The sequence below is a fragment of the Gossypium hirsutum genome, chromosome A02 (assembly GCF_007990345.1).
Source record: "Gossypium hirsutum isolate 1008001.06 chromosome A02, Gossypium_hirsutum_v2.1, whole genome shotgun sequence".
In the NCBI taxonomy this organism is placed as follows: domain Eukaryota; kingdom Viridiplantae; phylum Streptophyta; class Magnoliopsida; order Malvales; family Malvaceae; genus Gossypium; species Gossypium hirsutum.
This window is the reverse complement of record NC_053425.1, coordinates 100919819-100939166: the sequence shown is the minus strand read 5'-3', so window position 1 is coordinate 100939166 and position 19348 is coordinate 100919819. Positions and strand designations below refer to the sequence as shown.

The window sequence follows — 19348 nt, the reverse complement described above, 5'->3', positions numbered from 1 at the left end:
TCATTGAGGTATGAAAATTGATAGTGAAGATTGAGTTAATAAATGGCTAGTTTGGTGTGTTTGGATGTGTTGACATATGGTCAAGTTTGCTAAGGTAGTGATAATAGGTGTTGAATAGTCAAATTGGTGTTTTTGAGTATGATATTGGTATGTGAACATTATGGTAAATGTTGGCATAAAATTAGTTATAAAGGTTAGTGATTTGTGGTTAAACTTAGCAAATGTATAATCATGTTTGATTGTTGTGATTGAGGTGCCTTTTGGGTATATTGGTTGTATGGTTAAATACTATGATGATCTAACTTGAATATGCATGTGTTAGGTACATTTTGAATGCTTGAATATAGGTGCAAATGACTTGTAAGGGTGTGCTTGAATTGGGTGAAAGAAATGGCTTGAATTTGGCCTATTTTTTGTCCACACAGCCTAGACACACGGCCACGCGATATGGTCGTGTGTCTCCTATAGGTTTTTAAAAGTTGCATTTTGAGAGTTACACGGCTTGGCACACGGGCGTGTGACTTAGCCGTGTAAACCAAGTTAGAGAGTTATACGGGTACGGATACGGGTTGGGACACTACCGTGTGTCCCTACTTTGAATGCCCACACGGCCTGAGACACCTGTAGGATGAATTTTTCTATCTTTTGCCATGAAGTTCTAATTGTTTTCGATTTAGTCCCGAATCATTTCTAAAGTGTTTCTAAGGCCTCAAGGGGTCAAAAAAGGGATGTTATGCAAGTTTTGCATGGATTATGATATGATTTATGAAATGTTTGAGAATGAATGTTTTTATGTTAAAAGTTTCCGATAATGCTCTATAACCATAATCTGGGGATGAATACGAGTTAGGGGTGTTACACTTCTACCAAACCATTACATTTAGGACCCCTAGTTTCCACTCACCGTGAATGAAAAACAAAACAGTATACCAGTAGCCACATAAGCTGGTTTTCAGTGCTAACAACAACGAGAATACCAACTATCACATAAGTTAGTTTAGGGTTTAAAAAACAACAACAATATTACAAATATAAGCACCAAAACTCATGTTTTTCTCTCCCTCATCATTGCATCCTCCAATGTCCTTTCCTTTTTCAAAAGACCCAACAACACAATTCGTGAATGCGGCGTTAATGGTGGATCAAACCAAGTGATAAAACAACATGGTTTTCGAAACCCACTCCCAAACTTCTTACACCCAAAAAACCTCCTACCTGGTTGTCATTGGATCAAGACGTATTTAATTTGGCTGGGTTTCCATAATAGCATACCAAAATCACAGTCGACATCTTTATTTTTTCTCTTTTTCTTCTTCTTTTGCTACTTAAACCCTAAATTGGTGCTAAAGGGCTATTTAAATTGATGCTAACCAGCTAGCTGGATGGTTAATGAGAACAAGGAATTTTTCATTTGCCATGTCATTTTTCTATTACGTCTATAACGGAAAATGGTTAAAAGAATTGTTTTGTTATTTTTCGAAAGTTGAATACTGAATTGAAACCTGTGTGGCTGTTTTGTCAACTACCCCAAAATTAAGTGACTGTTGATGTAATTTATTCTTATTTTAGATTCTAACATTTTTTATATAGAAATCACAAACCAAACAAGTTTCATTACCATACCAACTCATTAAAACAAAAAAAAATTGGGTTAACCTAAAATGAAAAATGAGCAAAAATAAAAAGATTAAAGGCCCTTTGGATGGGCATTTATTTTTAATATGGTGCACCTGTTACAATATTTAATGTCATGGTTAACATTATTTTTACACCAAGTAAAAGCACAGTCCATCAAAAGGAAACTAAGCGCCCGGGCGTTGTGTTTGCCTCTCCATTTCTATTCTTCGTTAGGTTCTTTGGTAGAACCCTTAACCCTACCAGAAACACAATGATCCGAATCGCTAAAAACCCCAAACCTCTAACAACTCTGACTCACCAATTCCTCCAACGCTGCACCGTTAGTGGAACCGCCAAAGGCAAATCCAAACTCAAAGCCGGCCAACCTTTAAAACGCTCCAAAATCTCCACTAAAAAAGGAAAAGGCGGCGCTTCTCTCGACGATTCCCTCCCCAAAGGCGGCCGAATCCCCGATGAGAAGCAAAAACTCTACGACCAATGCCTCAATGCACCCACGCCGGTCCGTCACCTCTCACCGAAAGAGCGAGCCCGCGAAGCCGAACGGGAAAAATTGGGATTAATAAGCAAGGAGCGGCAACGGGAAATGGAGATTTTGAAGAAGGGAGGAAGAAAAGCAATGGGAGTCCCTGACGAACCTATGATTATGGGAACTCCGGGGCTGGATTTGATTACATTGGGCCTTGTCGATGCTGATAAGATACCCAAATATGAGCTGACGGTGGAGGATGGCCGGAGATTGGCCAAGGAGTATAGTCGGGTTTTGATGAGGAAGCATAGGGCAAGGCAGGCTGCTGAGACTAATTTGTTGAGAATGAAAAAGGAGGCAATTGAAGCGTTGCCGGAGAAACTTAAGGAGGCGGCTATGATACCAGATTTGACCCCATTTCCGGCAAATCGATTGATGGCGTCTTTGACTCCACCTATTGAAGGGTATATTGAGAAGGTTAAGGAAGCGGCTAAGAAAAGTTCTTCCAAGCAGAAGCTTAGGTGAAGGCGAGGTGGAAGGTATTTTAACCTTTTTCTCCATTGGGTTATTGATGAATCGTTAAGTGTTTTAAGTAATGCTGTTTTTTTCTTATTAAAAATTCAACTTTATGGACCTCTTCTTTTTTTCTTTTTTTTTTCTTTTTTTTTTGGGGGGGGAGTTGAATTTAACCAATTAGGACTTAAAATCCAAATATGAGTGAGTGAGTTTTGTTGGTTTGATTATATCAATTATGCAACACTTTCAATCTTACTTAAACTAATAACGTGCTTTTCTTATTGCACTATCATTCACTAATCTCTGGACTTGAAATTGATTCATTTAACCATAGGATAGAATTCTTATGGCATTCATTGACGGTTTTACTTGCTACCATTCACAGGCTACTTCATAGTTTTGTTTAAAACATAGGTTTCGACTGTGTTGGATACTAAGTCTTCGATGCTCAATTACAACAATATTTTTTATCAAGTTATGTTATAAATAAATTGTTTCTTGCTCTGGCTGAGTTCCAATTGGTGCTTCCTGTTATTGGTCACGTTTGCCATTTGGCATGTTTAAGTTTTTGTAGGATTGGCATCTTCTTGTTCAATCTGACTTCCTATTTGTGATATATTCGAATATCATCCTGTGTATGTGGGCTCGCATTGCATGTGTGCCTGTGTGGATTAGACATCTATTTTTATTTGATAGTAAAAATTTGCTCGACAGTTAACAATCCAAGTATTGCACATATACTTACCCGTAAAAATGAACATGAGCAGGGTATATTTTGGTGTAGTAAGAATTGGTCTGGCGAGTATATGATGTAGGTATCTTGAAAGTATATTTACTATATTAATTGCTAGGAACCTGTATCAACAACCTGCCAATTTCTATGCCTCCTTTGTTCTAATGAATGTTTTTCTCACTAGATCTTTTGTGGCTGCAGTAGGCAAGGGACAAACTTCACTCAGTGAAACTGATGATCAATTACAGCTGCAATGTAGTGTGATTTTCTCTGATGGCAATGAGTCTCAAAACAAGAATTATTCAACATTGAAATTGAGCAATGCCATATTTTCCGGTTTAACATTGAAACTAGCATGATGTGTTGTGATCCAAGCATAGGCAGCAACTTACAATTATTGCTTCCTCTTTGAGGACTTGCTTGCTATAATAATCTGATAGCTTGAATTATTGACGCCTGCTTTTCTTTTACTGTATTAATCATACTAGGGATGTCTTGAATTTTATCTAGTCCCTCCTACTAAGGGTCTCTTAAATTTTTTCTAAGTCTCTTCTCGTGTAGAAGCTTAGAAATTTGTTTTGCAAGGGGATCATGATTCTCACCTAAGAGCTTGATGATTAAGACTGGGGTTGGATCACTATTAAGGGGAAAAAATTGTTAAAGAAAAAAAAGGTTTAATTATAACTTTTTCCTTTTTTAATTTATAAAAATTGAGAATTTCTGTTTTTTTTTGTCAGAATTTTATTTTACAAAAACTTAAAATAATTGAATAAGATAACATAGTTAAACTTTGACGTAAAATGTTGACTTAGTCTTAAAAATTAGCATTGGAATTAGTAAAAATTAGTAATTCAATAATTTATGTACAAGGAATTAATAAAGATTAATAACATTAGCAAAAGATTGGATGAACTTACCAATTTTAGGTCCGGTACAATGACTAAATTTTAACAAATTGAAATATAGAGATAAAATTCTTACAAAGAAATTGAAATATCAGACATATGCCTTGCACGAGCTATCAAAATCATAACAAAGTTACAAATATAGATTTGGAGGTCTCTCTTTCCTTCTCTCTTTTTTGCTGGTTTATCATCTCTTAATTTCAATTCGTCTAAGGTTTTAATTCTGCTTAGACCTAATCATAAATCAATTCACCCGTTTAAGTCTAAAAATTGGCCTAAAATTAAAAAAAATTAAGTAAAAATATAGATTAAAAAAATAAATTTTAATAAAAACATGTCCATTTTTTAAATGAACCGGTACTCGGATAAAAGAACTTTAGTCCAGGCCCGGCCGAATCACATGCCTGCTCACCCTTTCTTTTCTTTTCCTCTTCAGCCGACTCCCCCAATTTCTAATGCCTAACAGCTAATTTCTAAATCCCTAACAAAATAACTTTTCCTTCTACACTCCAACACCCACCGGCCACCACCATCATCGTTCACCAGTCAGGCAGTCACTATCAATTCACCACACACCCGCTGGAGACTTTATAATTTTAATACGGATCAAGCGAGCAAACTTGCCATTTCTTTCTGAAACTTTTCAAGTTTTAAGACGTCTCACTTTCAGCTCACGTTTCAGGGCAGGTGAATTTCAAAATCCTTTATTTTTCATTAAATTTGATTTTCTTTTGGTAAATGGAGGCATTTCAATGATAAGCTCGAGAGAAATTTTGGCCTTAACTTCATATTTTTTCAGTTTTTTTCTAATCTGTTGTGCACATTTAATGGTAAATTTGTTTCTTATTTTTTCATGTAACTATTGTTACTTTAACTTCTGTTTGGTTGCCAAGAAAACCGAGGAACTTAATTAGCAATTTTTACATTGTTCCTTTTTCTGTCTGCCCTGAGTTATTTATTTGGAGATTAAGCGGTTAAAGCTTTTCTGACTCTCATTTGCTAAACTTTCTCAAAAGCTAGAGCTTTCCGAAACCCTCAATCACAAATCACAATATGGCTCGAAACGAAGAGAAAGCCCAGTCGATGCTCAATCGATTCATAGCCCTAAAAGCCGAGGAAAAAAAGAAGCCCAAAGAACGCCGCCCTTTCCTCGCCTCTGAGTGCCGTGACCTTGCTGAGGCCGACAAATGGCGTCATCAAATCATGCGAGAGATCGGCCGCAAGGTCGCTGAGATTCAGAATGAAGGCCTCGGGGAACATCGACTCCGCGACCTTAATGACGAGATCAATAAGCTTATACGAGAGAAGTCGCACTGGGAACGACGCATCATTGAACTCGGTGGCCCGAATTACACCAAACACGCCCCTAAAATGACGGATTTAGAAGGGAACATAGTGGATGTTCCAAACCCCAGCGGCCGTGGCCCTGGGTATCGGTATTTTGGAGCCGCGAAGAAGTTGCCGGGAGTTAGGGAGTTGTTTGAGAAGCCGCCAGAGTTGCGAAAGAGGAGAACTAGATATGATATTTATAAGAGGATTGATGCAAGTTATTATGGGTATAGGGATGAAGAGGATGGAGTTTTAGCTAGAGTGGAGGGGCTAGCGGAGGCAAAGATGAGGGCTGAAGCTGAGGAGGAGTGGCGGAGAGTGGAGGAGATTAGAAGAGAGGCAAGGAGAGGGGCGAAGGAGGTGGTTAGCGTGGGAGCTGCTGCGAGAGAGGTTTTGTTTGAGGAAGAGGAGGATGTGGTGGAGGAGGAGAGGAGGGAGAGGGAGGAGAAAGAGAGGAAGGATAAGGAGAGGGAATTTGTCGTGCACGTGCCGTTGCCTGATGAGAAGGAGATTGAGAGGATGGTTGTGGAAAGGAAGAAGATGGAGCTTTTAAGTAAGTATGCGAGTGAAGGGTTGTTGGAGGAGCAGAGTGAAGCCAAGGACATGCTTAATATCCATCGGTAGAATAGATGCTGGTAATGTTGTATCTTTAATTTAGACTTCGTGGATATCGAATTATATGACCTTTCTGTTTTGGTTAGATTGCTTTTAGATTTTATGTGAAAATTGAGTTTCAAGAATTACTCTCCCATATGCAACTTGGTTTTTATGTGGAAAAGAGCAGGAAAATTCTTTATATTTGCAACTTGTGATGTTGTTTACACCTACTAGAGTCATGGTTTTGTATCTGGATTTGGTTACATTGATATTGTTGTTAATCTTGTGATAGCTTTCGTTTATCCTTGTTGCTGGTGCTTTCATACCTCACTTGTTGGGTGATGCTTGAGATTATAAGAAAAAATGTTGGTTTTCCCCTGATGCTTTTTCGAGCAGTCGGCATCTTACTAGTTTAGTTTTGGAAATAAAACCGGTATTGTTAACATAGTGAAGTGCTACTCAACATCGGATGACTGATACTGCCGTTAGCCTCTGAGTCTTTTGCATATTTAGAGCATTTTGCAGGCACTTTAACAAGTTTTTCTGAGTCTACAGTGGGAGGCCATAGTATTTTTAATCTAACAAATAAAGTTTTTGTATGGATGACATACATGAGCTATGATGAACTATAAAGACAATTCTGTACCATTTAACCCTAACCAGACTCCTAACATGTTATATTCCATTCACTTCAACTCTATTTTTGGAGTTTAACTTGTTATGAAAAAAATCGCACCCTGGCTGTTCTTTCAATGCTTGTTTAAGGTATTCTAGTTCGTTTAAGTGCCTAGACTTGGTGGGAACTTTTTCATGCTTTTACCGTTCACCATGTCACTAGTTTTAGGTTATTGCCCTTTTACAGTTACCCTGAAATGAATTGATCATTTTAATAGTGTAACTAATAAGTGCCATTTCAGTTTGTGGTAGTATTTAGGGTTTTAGGGTTTGTGGTAGCATTCAGTTTGTGCCATTACTTTTAGTAATGGTGTTTGATATCTTCTGGAAATTGACATGCCACCTGTGATCTTTATTAACAAAAGATGCCACCAACTGTTACATTAAATATTAATTGTACTTGCGTTATAGAGATCTGTGATGATCATAAACATGTGTAAATTTATGTCCAAGACATAGATGCTAAACATACTTTAGTATCTCTTTGACATGACAGATATTAACTAACTTTAGGTATTGGGGTTTTTGGGTTCTTCGATTGATTTTCGATTTGCCGAGAGTGAAGGACTAGATCTCAAACTTCCATGGACAAGCGCATTCAAGAACGCTTGCATACAAAAATTTCTTTTGAACTGCGAATTGCCTAGGCCATTGCATCTTGCCATTGTTCAATTTGAAAGCAAACTTCACATGCTTGAAGAAACACATTCCAAACCTGTTTGAGAATTGGCATTTTAAAAAATAATAAAAATAAATTGATCTCTTGTTTCCTCTTCAGTGCTGCATGGGGGACATTCACTGGTTACTTGGCAGCCCATGCTATGCATGAAGTTCGCTTCTAGTTGGAAAGTCCATCAAGTACAGCAAGCCAAGCAATGATAGTGTTTAGGTCTTATAATTTTCCTAACCTCAACACAACTGCTTCTAAAACGTCCAAGCAATAAAACTGTTCTTTCACTTTGGTCTTCAAAAACGCTTCTTCAATAAAACGCCAAGCAAAGATGGAGATATCTCATTTAACAAGCTGAACTCCATTCTACAAGTTCCTTTTTTGCCTGCCGATCTTACTAGCAATTTATCTGTCAACGTCAATGACAGAATAAGTAGTTGGTATTTGATATTCATACGCGACAACACACGGTTTATACAAGTTGAGTTGCTACTGCTGCAGCGATACCAAAATGGTTTACCAAGAGGATACTTTTATTCGTTGCTTTATGCTTATGACTTGCTACATGTTTGGAAGATTGGTGATTAAAGGTTAAAAACCATTGATTTAGTACTCATTTGGCCACTTTCAAAGAGATGTGGGAAGCACAATAGCAAAGGATCCACTTAATTATATAATGAAACAAAAGATAAAATCTGAACTGTGAGTTCGATTTGTAGAGATCTGTTTACTCGATAAACATCTAAAACTAATGCACTGAATCATTGGTCCTTCCACCGACTTTGCACTTTCAGCAATTTTTTGTTGTTCGTGGTGAACTACATCCACCAGTTTTAAATGAATATCCAAAGAAACAAACTACTACTTGCGATTAACTTCAATGTTAGCTACTATTTATTGGTGAATTAGATTGGGTTTGCTCTATTCATTCCTGATGTGCAAGTTCTGCATTCTCAATCTATGAAGTTTGTTTTGTAACAATCAAGTTACCCTAGATGTTATACCCAGTCTGGTTTTCCATGATGGATTGTTATCCCAAACAGATGGATATTGATTGCCATTTGTCATTCTATTTTGGGGACATCAGCAGTTTGAAAGTAAAGAACTGGTTACTGTTAATTTTTCCCTCTAGCCTGCAGAAAAGTGCGCTTAAAGCATTCGTTGTCGTTCCAGGTTCTTAGCTCTCTTCGTTTTCAAAAGGAATCATTGAACAAAATCTAGACTTTCAGCTGTCTATTGGAAATTGATTAAAAAAAATACAAATATAGTGAAAAATTTTGAGACGTCCCATGTCTAGTATCAGGCGTGCTAACTGTGAGAGCAGAATGTATTCATATTTTAATTCAGGATAATAGGTTAAAATCCTCCCAAAAAGTTAAAAGCTTGGTTTAATTATAAATCAGCATTACAATGGATAAAGAAAAATTAAAAAGAGTGATAAAAAAAAAATCAAACTGCCATAAAGTCAAGTCCCACATCGCCGTGTGATGAGCACAGAGCTAACGATTCTTTCGCGTTTTACTAAAGAATACCGTGTGCTCGTCGCTATAAGCGGCATTCGCCAATTTTTGGAGAGGTATTCCTTGTTGGATGCCCCCATTCAAGTACAAGTACTAAAGGGTTCTTTATATTCTATGATCTAGGAACTTATGTTTTGGTAAGAATGAGAAATTTATCTATAATGTTTAAGTTAACAAGCGAAATTAAGCCAAAACTGATATCTAAAGTGTACTTTCTGATATCCCTGTCCTTGTCTATAATTCCTCATGTCTACAGTGTTAAAGCCAATTGAAGGAACAACCATATTTTATACTCTGCCATAATGCCACTGTGAAGTTTTGATCGGGAAAGGTCTAGAAAGTGTTGGGTGAGTGAATAAACTATAATGTGCCAGAGTATTAATAAGAAAGGATACGAGATTTTCCAGCCAGGATTTAATATTAGCTAGCAGAAGATTATATAATTTTTCCCGAACACATTCATCAAACATAGTTCCTCACACAAAAACAGATTAAATTTGAAGTTTGGAGAGATAAATAGAGCATTAGTCCGCTAGAAGACAGTCTCGGAATCGGGTGAGGGTGTAGACGAATATGTCTGGTAGAAAAATGCTATAGAATTTCATCGTAGATCCCAATGCCATAGAATTAAAGGGGTTCAGTGGGATATTAAAAGCAAAAAGAAGTTCAGCGGAAGCGAGCTAGTGACAATGACAGTTACGTCATGCAACCAAATACACCCGTAGACCGTAGTTAAACAGAAGTAACAAGTTACAAGCGTGGTTTTCTATCACAAAACCTACAAATGTCAATATTTGCAGTTCAGTCACTTAATTCAGTTATAATCTCAACCAGTGTGATGGAAAACCAAATTATGAAAGACAATAAGGTTATATTATTTGTTTTAAGGTTAGATGGTTTTGCTGTATTTATTTGTGATGTTCAAGTTTTGCATTCATTATGTTGTTTTGTTACAATTAAGCTACCCTAGACATTGCATCCATTCTTTATTTTCCATGATGTATTGTTATCTTTGTTGAAAGATGTGAAATCCATATATTTTGGGATATATTTTAATCTTATTTAGGTAGATGAATATTTGAATAAATCATTTGAGATATTCTAGGAATATTTTATTTTATCTTTTAGTAGTCTATTAGAATAAGAGAATTATTTTCCTTATCTTTTAGTAGTTTATTAGAATAAAGAAATTATTTTCTCAATTAAGTTATGACTATTTTCTCTATTTAAATTCAGTTGTTTAGTTAATAAAAGAGAAAACCGTTTTATTAAATGCTCTCTTGAAAACTTTTATCGCATCTGAGCTAGATTAAATCTCTAGTAGCATCATCATTAAAACAACCTTCATTGGAGATAAGAGATCTAGCAATCAAACAAAGGGAAAAGGTTTTACCGTTGAAACAACAAATGAAAATTATGAGGGCCAAAGTTCTCTAGAAGGGTTTCCATTCACTAAGGAACAATTAGAGCATTTACACAAGCTTTTTCAATCACCACAATTTTGGATGAATTCTTCTGTTCCTAACTCATCCAATAATCCTTCTTCCCCCTTTACCCAATCAAGCACTGATTTTTCTGTTTTTTTCAGTGTTAAGAATTGTAAAACAAACATGTGGATCGTTGATTCTAGAACTAGTGATCACATGACTAGTAGTCATTTTCTTTTTTCAAATTACACACCTTGTGTAGGAAACAAAAAAATCAAAGTAGCAAATGGGTCATTCTTGGCAATAGCTGGGAAAGGCACTATTAAAATTTCACCTTCCTTGATTTTACATGATGATTTACATGTGCCAAATCTAGCTTGTAATCTCATATCAATCAGTAAATTATTATAGTCCTCAAATTGTCATGTTATATTTGACTCCTCTATGTGTAAATTTCAAGACATAGTCTCGGCGAAGATGATTGGCAATGCTAAAGAGTCTGGTGGAATTTACTTTCTTGACAACGACCATCTAAGTCAACCATCAACTACTTTATGTTTAAATTATGCTTCTAGTTTGGATAAGGTTATGATTTGGCATTATAGGCTTGGACATCCTAATTTTTACTATTTAAGATATTTGTTACCTGATCTATTTAAAAATAAAAGTCCTTCATATCACTGTGAATTTTGTGAATTAGCTAAACATCATCGGTCATTCTTCCCACTTTAAAAATATAAAGCTTTCAAACATTTTTGGTTAATTCATAATGATGTTTGGGGGCCTTCGAGAGTCAACTTTTTCAGGAAAACGTTGGTTTGTCACGTTTATTGATGAGCATACTCGCATTTGTTAGGTGTTTTTATTAAAAGATAAGTCTGAAGTTAAAAATGTGTTTCAGTCTTTTTATGCTATGGAGAAAACACTATTTGGCGTGAGAATAGAAGTACTTCAGAGTGACAATGGTGGGAAATTTTTTAGTGACCAATTAGGTGATTTCTTAACCAAACATCGTATAGTCCACTAAAGCTTTTGTACAAATACACCACAACAAAATAGGATTGCAGAATGAAAAAACCGACATCTTTTGGAAGTAACTAGAGCCTTGATGTTCACTAGTCAAGTACCACATTATCTTTAGGGCGAAGCCTTGTTAACAGCTACATATATTATTAATAGAATGCCTAGTAAAACTCTAAACTATAGAACTCATTTTCATCTCTTTAAAGATAACTTTCCTAACTCTAAATTGATCACAGATTTATCCCTTCGAGTTTTTGGGTGTAGTGTTTTTGTTCATCTTCACAACCAAGGTAAACTAGATCCTACAGCAAAAAAATGCATCTTTGTTTGCTATGCTTCTAATAAAAAGTGTTACAATGTTATTATCCAATTGATAGTAAGACTATTGTTACCATGGATGTCACATTTGTTGAAACGCAATCTTACTTTGATTCTAATCTTCAGGGAGGGAATTATAGTAAGGAAGATTCTATAATTGATTAAGAAAACATTAGGAATATACAGCATAGGGATTCTAATAATGGGGAAGGTGAATTTATGATTAACACAGAAATTAATGATGTTAATGTTGTTAATGAAAATGAGTATGAATGTGTAGAGCTTAATCATGAGAATAAAAAACAAACAAAGGAGTTAATTGTTTACTCAAGAAGAGATCGAAATCAAGAAAGTGGAATCCACCAGATTCATCACCAAGAATTCGACTCCCAAGATCTTGTTAAAAGTCCAAGTAAAGCTCATAATCTAACTAATGAATTTTCTGATTTAGATGTTCCAATTACTAAAAGAAAAGGTGTTAGAAATGTTGTCAAATATCCCATGTCTAACGTTGTGTCCTATAAAGCCTTGTCTTTAACATTCTCAGCCTTTGTTTCGTGTCCCGATACTGTGAAAATACCCAAAGATGTGAAAGATGCTTTACAGGTTCCTGAGTGGAATAAGGCTATTTTAGAGGAGATGCGCACTCTTGAAAAATAGGCACATGGGAAACAATGGAATTACCTGCAGAGAAAAAACTGTGGGCTGTAAATGGGTGTTCACAACTAAATTCAAACCGAATAGCTCTTTAGATAGATATAAAGGTAGGCTGGTGGCTAAAGGGTACACTCAAACATACGTGATCAATTATCTTGAAACATTTGCTCCAATAGCCAAATTAAATTCTGTTAGAGTTCTTTTATCCATTGTTGTTAATCTTGATTGGTCCTTACAGTAGCTAGATGTGAAGAATGCTTTCCTAAATGTGAAGAATGCTCAGGAAATCTTTGTATAGTCTAAAGCAGTCTCCTCGAGCTTGGTTTGAACGATTCACTCAATTTGTTAAAAAACAGGGTTACTCATAAGGGCAAGTTGATCACACAATATTCTATCGACACTCACAAAGAGGTAGAAAAGCAATTATTATAGTTTATGTCGATGATATCATTCTTACAGGAGATGATATGGATGAAATAAGACGTCTTAAGGAGCATCTGGCATTAGAGTTTAAGATCAAAGACTTGGGTCCTTTGAAATACTTTCTTAAAATGGAAGTTGCTCAATCAAAAAAGGGTCTTGTGGTCTCTTAAAAAAAATATGTGATTGATCTTTTAAAAGAGGCTAGGATTAGTGGTTGCCGCCTAGCTAACACACCAATTGATTTAAATGTAAAATTCAGAAAAAAAAAAGAAGGTCAATTAGTTAATAAAGGGCAGTACCAAAAATTAGTCGGTAAGTTAATTTACTTATCACATACAAGGCCAGACATAGCTTTTGCAGTGAGCTTAGTGAGTCAATTTATGCATTCTCCAATAGAGGAACATGAAGAAACAGTGTTTCAGATTTTGAGATACTTGAAGAGTTCACTTGGAAAGGGCTTATTCTTCAAGGAATCCAAACAAAGAGGAATTGAAGCTTATACAGATGCACACTGGGTAGGCTCAATAATAGATAGAAGATCTACATCAGGATATTGTACATTTTTTTGGGGAAACCTTGTGACTTGGCGAAGCAAAAAACAAAATGTTGTAGCAAGAAGTAGTATAGAGGCTAAGTTGTGACCAATAGCTCAAGGAATTTGTAAAATGATATGGTTAAAAAGAATTATGGAAAAGTTGAGGAAATCAATAACTTCACTAATGAAGTTGTATTGTGATAGCAAAGCTGCCATTAGTATTGCTCACAACCCAGTCCAGCATGACAGAACTAAACATGTTGAGATTGATAGATATTTTATCAAGGAAAAGATTGAAGAAGGTCAAGTGTGCATGCCATTTGTTCCTTCAAAACAACAGATTGTTGACATACTCACCAAAGGGCTCTCTAAGACAAGCTTTGATTTTCTTGTAAGCTGATATATATGCACCAACTTGAGGAAAGGTGTTGAAATATGTGAAACCCATATATTTTGGGATATGTTTTAAAGTTATTTAGGTAGATAAATCTTAGAATAAATTATTTGAGATATTATAGTAATATTTTATTTTATCTTTTAGTATTCTATTATAATAAGGGAATTATTTTCAAATTAGGGTATAACTCTTTTTTCTATTTAAATTCAGGTGTTTAGTTAATAAAAGAAATAACAGTTTTATTAAATGTTCTGTTGAAAACTTTCAATCTCAAACCAATTAATATTATTGATCACCATTTGTCATTTTATTCGGGGACAGTAGTAGTTTCAAAGTAAAGAGATGGTTACCGCTATTTCAAAGAAAAAAAAGACCTTGTGCTAAATAAAATGTTGAAAAGCTAAGTTTAACAAGTAAGGAATGTGTTGTTTGAGGAAGAAGAGGATGTGGTGGAGGAGGAGAGGAGAGAGAGGAAAGATAAAGAGAGGGAATTTGTCGTGCACGTGCCGTTACGTGATGAAAAGTGTTGAATGTTGGTCAGCATGTGGCACCAGAAGCAGCAATGAAGCAGGTCAGCAAGCCTAAGCCATGCAAGAAACTGCCAAAGTAAGTGCAACAGCCAATCTAAGTTCATTTTGTTCTTTTTTGATTGATGTAATGAAACTTAGTTCATTTTGAACCATGCTAGGTTGAAGTTGATGTTTTTTTTTAATGTGATTGAGCTGTTAACCAGCTTTGTTCATGTGTACAAACTTAGTTTTCAAGTTCCAATGTATTAATGGTAGTTGGTATAGATTAGTTGACCTTATACTGATTTTGACAAGAACAATGCTTGGTTTTATGTATTGGCATTTTGCCATTGTTCAGTTTAATGAAAATGTTTATCATTTTTCATCCAAGAAACTCTCCATTGTTCCTTACTTGTTTCAAAATTCTGTTTTAAATTTGCTTGTTTCTTCTGCTAGTATCGAGCCTTGTTGCTCCAGCTTCTGCTGAACTTTGATTGTTCCTTGCTCTCAAACACCAACAATTGGTATCTAGAGCTATAATCTCAGTGAACCTGTTATTGCATACTTTCAAAACGATGGCTTCATCAGGCTTTTCTCCTGCAGCACCACCAGTTTTTAATGGTCAAGGGTTTCATATTTGGATAGTCAATATGAGTACCTACCTGTAGGCATTCGACCTATGGGAAGTGGTCAACTCAGATGTTGAACCAGCACCACTCAGAGCCAACCCAATAGTGGCTCAGATCAGGCAACATGCTGATGAAAGGACCAAGAGGCATAAAGCCATGTCTTGTATTTAGAACTATGTCTCAGTTGTGATCTTCACAAGGATCATGGCCTGTGAGACACCAAAACAGGCCTGGAATAGACTGAAGGAGGAGTTTCAAGGGGCTGAGAGAACAAGGCAACAACAACTTTTGAACTTGAGAAGGGACTTTGAGAACTTGAAAATGAAGGAAGAAGAAACTGTCAAGCAGTACTCAGACAGAATTATGGCTGTTGTAAACAGCATAAGGCTCCTTGAAGAGCAATTCAATGAAGCAAGGGTAGTGGAAAAAGTGATCTCTAACTTACCAGAGAGGTATGAGGCAAAAATATCATCCCTGGAAGATTCAAGGGACTTGACCAGCATCTCTTTAACAGAGTTGATTAATGCTCTCTATGTACAAGAGTAGAGAAGAGTCAGTAGACTCGAGGAGTACCAAAAAGGTACCTTCCAAGCGAAAACCAAGACTGCCTCAAGCTCTTCTGTCAATAAAGGTAAGAAGACTTGGAGAGATAAGCCAAAGTTAGATTCTCCAAGAAGATGGGATAGACCATGCAGGCATTGCAAGAAGCCTGGTCATCCAGAGGCCAAATGCTGGTTTAGGCCAGATGTGCAGTGCCAATACTGTAAAAGATTGACCATATTGAAAAGGTCTGCAAAGAGAAGGAAAGACCAAGGCAGAACCAACAGCAACCAAGGGCTGAAGCTCGGGTAGCTGAAGAAGGCAGTGATCATGAGGAGCAGGTCTTTACAATCTCTTACTCAACTGCTCCAGAGAAGGTCTCAAATGGGTGGCTCATAGACAGTGGCTGTACCAACCACATGACACCAGATGCTACCATTTTTAAGTCATTGGACAGAAGCTGCAAAACCAAAATTAAAGTTGGAAATGGTCACTTTATCAAGGTTGAAGGCAAAAGAGATATCCTGATTTGGACTCCCACAGGTAACAATCTCATCTCAAATGTGTTGTTAGTTCCTGAAATTGACAAAAACTTGTTGAGTATAGCTCAATTGCTGGAGAAGGGTTATTCAGTTGTGTTCAAAGGCAGTAAGTGTAAAATCAGTGATCCAAGTGGATCCATGCTCATGATAGTAGCCATGACAGATAAAAGCTTTGTTATTGATTGGAAAAAAGCCTTAAACTCAGCTTATACAGCTTCTATTGATGAATCCAAGCTTTGGCATCAAAGACTTGGTCATGCAAACTTCAGATCAATAGCTCAGATGGTTAGAGAAGATTTGGCTGAAAATTTCATTGGTTCAATTGAAAATGATCAAGTCTGTGAAGTGTGCTAGCTAGAAAAGCAGGCTAGACTGCCATTTCCTTCAAACAAGGCTTAGAGAGCCTAAAAAAGGCTTCAACTCGTGCACACTGATGTGTGTGGCCCCATGAAGATTGAATCACTCAATGGTAACAGGTACTTCATTCTTTTCATTGATGATTGTACCAGATATTGTTGGATTTTCTTTTTGAAGCACAAATCTGAGGTAGCTCAAGTGTTCTTGAAGTTTAAAGTTGCAGTTGAAATAGAAACAGGATGTAAATTGAAGACCATTAGATCAGCCAATGGAGATGAGTACACTTCAGCTCAATTTCAAGTCTTTGCAGTGATGCCGGCATCAAACATCAGCTGACCAATGTCTATACACCTCAGCAAAATGGGGTAAGTGAAAAAAAAGAACAGGATTTTAATGGATATGGCCAGGTGCCTATTGTTTGAGAAGAATTTGCCTAAAACCCTATAGGCTGAAGCAGTTAACACTGCTGTGTACCTTCAAAATAGTCTCCCAACCAAGGCTTTGGCACATAAAACTCCATTTAAGGCCTGGTTTGGATTTAAGCCATCATTGACTCATTTGAAGGTCTTTGGCTGCTTGTGTCATACTCACACACTAGCAGTAAAGAGGGATAAGCTGTCAAAAAGAGCTCAACTTGGTATTCTGGTAGGCTACAGCTTAGTCAAGAAAGGGTATAGGATCTTAGATCTTTCATCAAACAGAATCCAAGTAAGCAGAGATGTAGTCTTTGATGAAAAAGTAAGCTGGAATTGGGAAAGAAATGAACCAGAAGCCAATTCTGAAGAATTGATAGCTGATCGGATTGAAGCTGATCAAAATGGTCCAGAAATAGACATTGATAATTATAGAAGCCCAAATTGCTCGGGCCCGATTACATCAAAACCCAACCAAACCTCTAAACCCACTAAAACCCTTAACCCATGACCCATTTACATCTACCCAAACCCATTACAAAACCCAAATATTAAACCCAATTCAAAAGCCCATTAAGCCCCCAAAAAAAACCTAACCCCCCCAAAAAAACTAACCCCAAAAAAAAACCAAGAAACCCTAGCCACCTAGCCACTTTCCCACTTGCCCCATTTTTCCTCCCATTTTTGATATCCATTGTCTACCACCACCACTTACAAAATAGAAAAAGAAATAATAGAAAATCATGTAAAAGATGGCTATAAAAAGCCATTCAAAAATCATGTAAAAGGGGGGGATTTTTACAAAGATTGAAAAAGGAGACAAACACAAAAATCCCTTCAAATTTTGAACACAAAAGAAACATCAATAAAAAGGTTGCATCTTTTTTTCCTCTTCTTTCGAATCTTTTTTCTTTCTTTTTTTGTGTTGTTTTTTTTTCTTTATATATACATATATTGTTAAGAAAAAAAATTTTACCTTTTTCGGCCACCGTGGGCGGTGGCCGGCGACGGGCGGCGGCCGACGATCGACCGGTGACCGCCCCCTTGGCCGGATTTCCTTTCCCCCCTCCCTTCTCTCTTCTTTCTCCCCTTTTTTTTCTTTCTCTCTTCAAAATGATTTTTTTTGTCAAAAACTGGCCTTAAAGTATGTAGCGCTTTGCGATTTAGTCCCTCTTGCTATGTTATGTTTTGAGGGGAGGATTAATTGTGTTTTTGGTCCCCCACAATTTTATGCATGTTCAATATAGTCCTTTCCTTTTATTTTTATTTCAATTTTGCCCCAAATATTTTGTTTTTAGTTCAATTTAATTCTTTTAGTTACTTTACTATTTAAATTAATTATTTTAGTATTATTATTATATTTCATTTACTTATGTAGTGTGTTAATAATTTTTTTTATGTATTTTATATATATTATGTATATATTTTTTAATGCCATTAGTTATATATTTCATATGTATATATTCTTAAATACTATTATATATACATATATATATTTTAAATACCATATTGTGTATATATTATTATTACAAATTATTACTATTGCTAGTATTATTATAACTATTATTATATTAGTGTATATTTTATGTACATATGTATATATATATTTGTACATATCATTATTTTATATTATTGTTGTAAATTTTTTATGTATATATTTTTTATGTACGTTTCCTAATATTTTCTTTTATTGTAGATATTATTATTATTATTATTACATACTTTTATTATATGCATATATATATGTATTTTTATGTACATATTATTATTTTATATTATTATTACCAAATATATCATTTTTCCTATTTTATTATTAGTACATGATTGTTTTTATTTTGTAAATATCATTATTATTGTTATTCTAATATTCTAGTATTCCATGTTAATATTTTTCATTAATGATATCATTTTTTTTTTGCGTCCTTTATCTATTTTTAATTTCTCACTTTAGGAATATTTTTTCTCATGTTTTAATTAATTTCAAAAATAAGACAATGTACCGATTTAGTATTAAGCCATCGATTTCATCGCTATGTTGGGTGAAATTTGTCAACTTGTGTTAAAAAACGGGACACCCTTTCTAATAAAAAAATCGAAAACTAAAAATTCTCATTTTTCATTTGGATCACGAGTAAATGTCAAATTGAATTCGTATTTTTGAAAATCAAGTCAACACATGTTTATGAGATACCAATTTGGGCGTCGCGAGGGTGCTAATACCTTCCTCGCGCGTAACTGACTCCCGAACCCTAATTTTTCTCTGGACTTTCACGTAGACCTAAATTTGGCCTTCTTTTTGTTTTAAAATAATTTTATTAGGTGTCCGATCACACCTACAAAAAAGGATCGGTGGCGACTCCCTTTGTTAATAAAATCGAAAGTTGGTTTTCAAATGTTTAATAAATCGCCCCAATTAGCGACCAACCGAAAGAGAATTTTTTTTTACGTCGCTACAATAATGAACCAGTCAGGGGTACTAAACCATTGGCTGAAATTTATGAAAGAGCACATGTGGCTACAGTTGAACCT

At 35.7% G+C, this 19348-nt stretch overlaps 2 protein-coding genes and 1 non-coding gene across 6 annotated transcripts; all 3 read left to right on the top strand.

The window, feature by feature from the left end:
* Nucleotides 1-1687: 1687 nt before the first annotated feature.
* LOC107924898 (uncharacterized) lies at nt 1688-3802 on the top strand. 3 transcript variants are annotated; one of them, XM_016855486.2, is made up of 2 exons: nt 1688-2643; nt 3558-3802. In XM_016855486.2, exon 1 carries the CDS (start codon nt 1751-1753, stop codon nt 2627-2629), a length of 879 nt encoding a protein of 292 aa, XP_016710975.2. In that variant the 5' UTR covers nt 1688-1750; the 3' UTR covers nt 2630-2643; nt 3558-3802. The 3 variants fall into 3 exon arrangements, with proteins under 3 accessions (XP_016710975.2, XP_016710961.2, XP_016710968.2); XM_016855472.2 differs by having other exon boundaries at nt 3555-3802; XM_016855479.2 differs by having other exon boundaries at nt 3538-3802.
* An 817-nt stretch (nt 3803-4619) lies between these two features.
* On the top strand, nt 4620-6383 carry LOC107924917 (pre-mRNA-splicing factor ISY1 homolog). 2 transcript variants are annotated; one of them, XM_041082343.1, is made up of 2 exons: nt 4620-4945; nt 5279-6383. In XM_041082343.1, the coding sequence occupies exon 2, from the start codon at nt 5312-5314 to the stop codon at nt 6209-6211; it is 900 nt and encodes a 299-aa protein (XP_040938277.1). In that variant the 5' UTR covers nt 4620-4945; nt 5279-5311; the 3' UTR covers nt 6212-6383. The 2 variants fall into 2 exon arrangements, with proteins under 2 accessions (XP_040938277.1, XP_040938274.1); XM_041082340.1 differs by having other exon boundaries at nt 4623-4945; nt 5275-6383.
* A 2624-nt stretch (nt 6384-9007) lies between these two features.
* On the top strand, nt 9008-9124 carry LOC121217105 (U5 spliceosomal RNA). The gene has a single exon (XR_005913312.1). It is a non-coding gene; the product is annotated as a U5 spliceosomal RNA (small nuclear RNA).
* Nucleotides 9125-19348: the final 10224 nt, after the last annotated feature.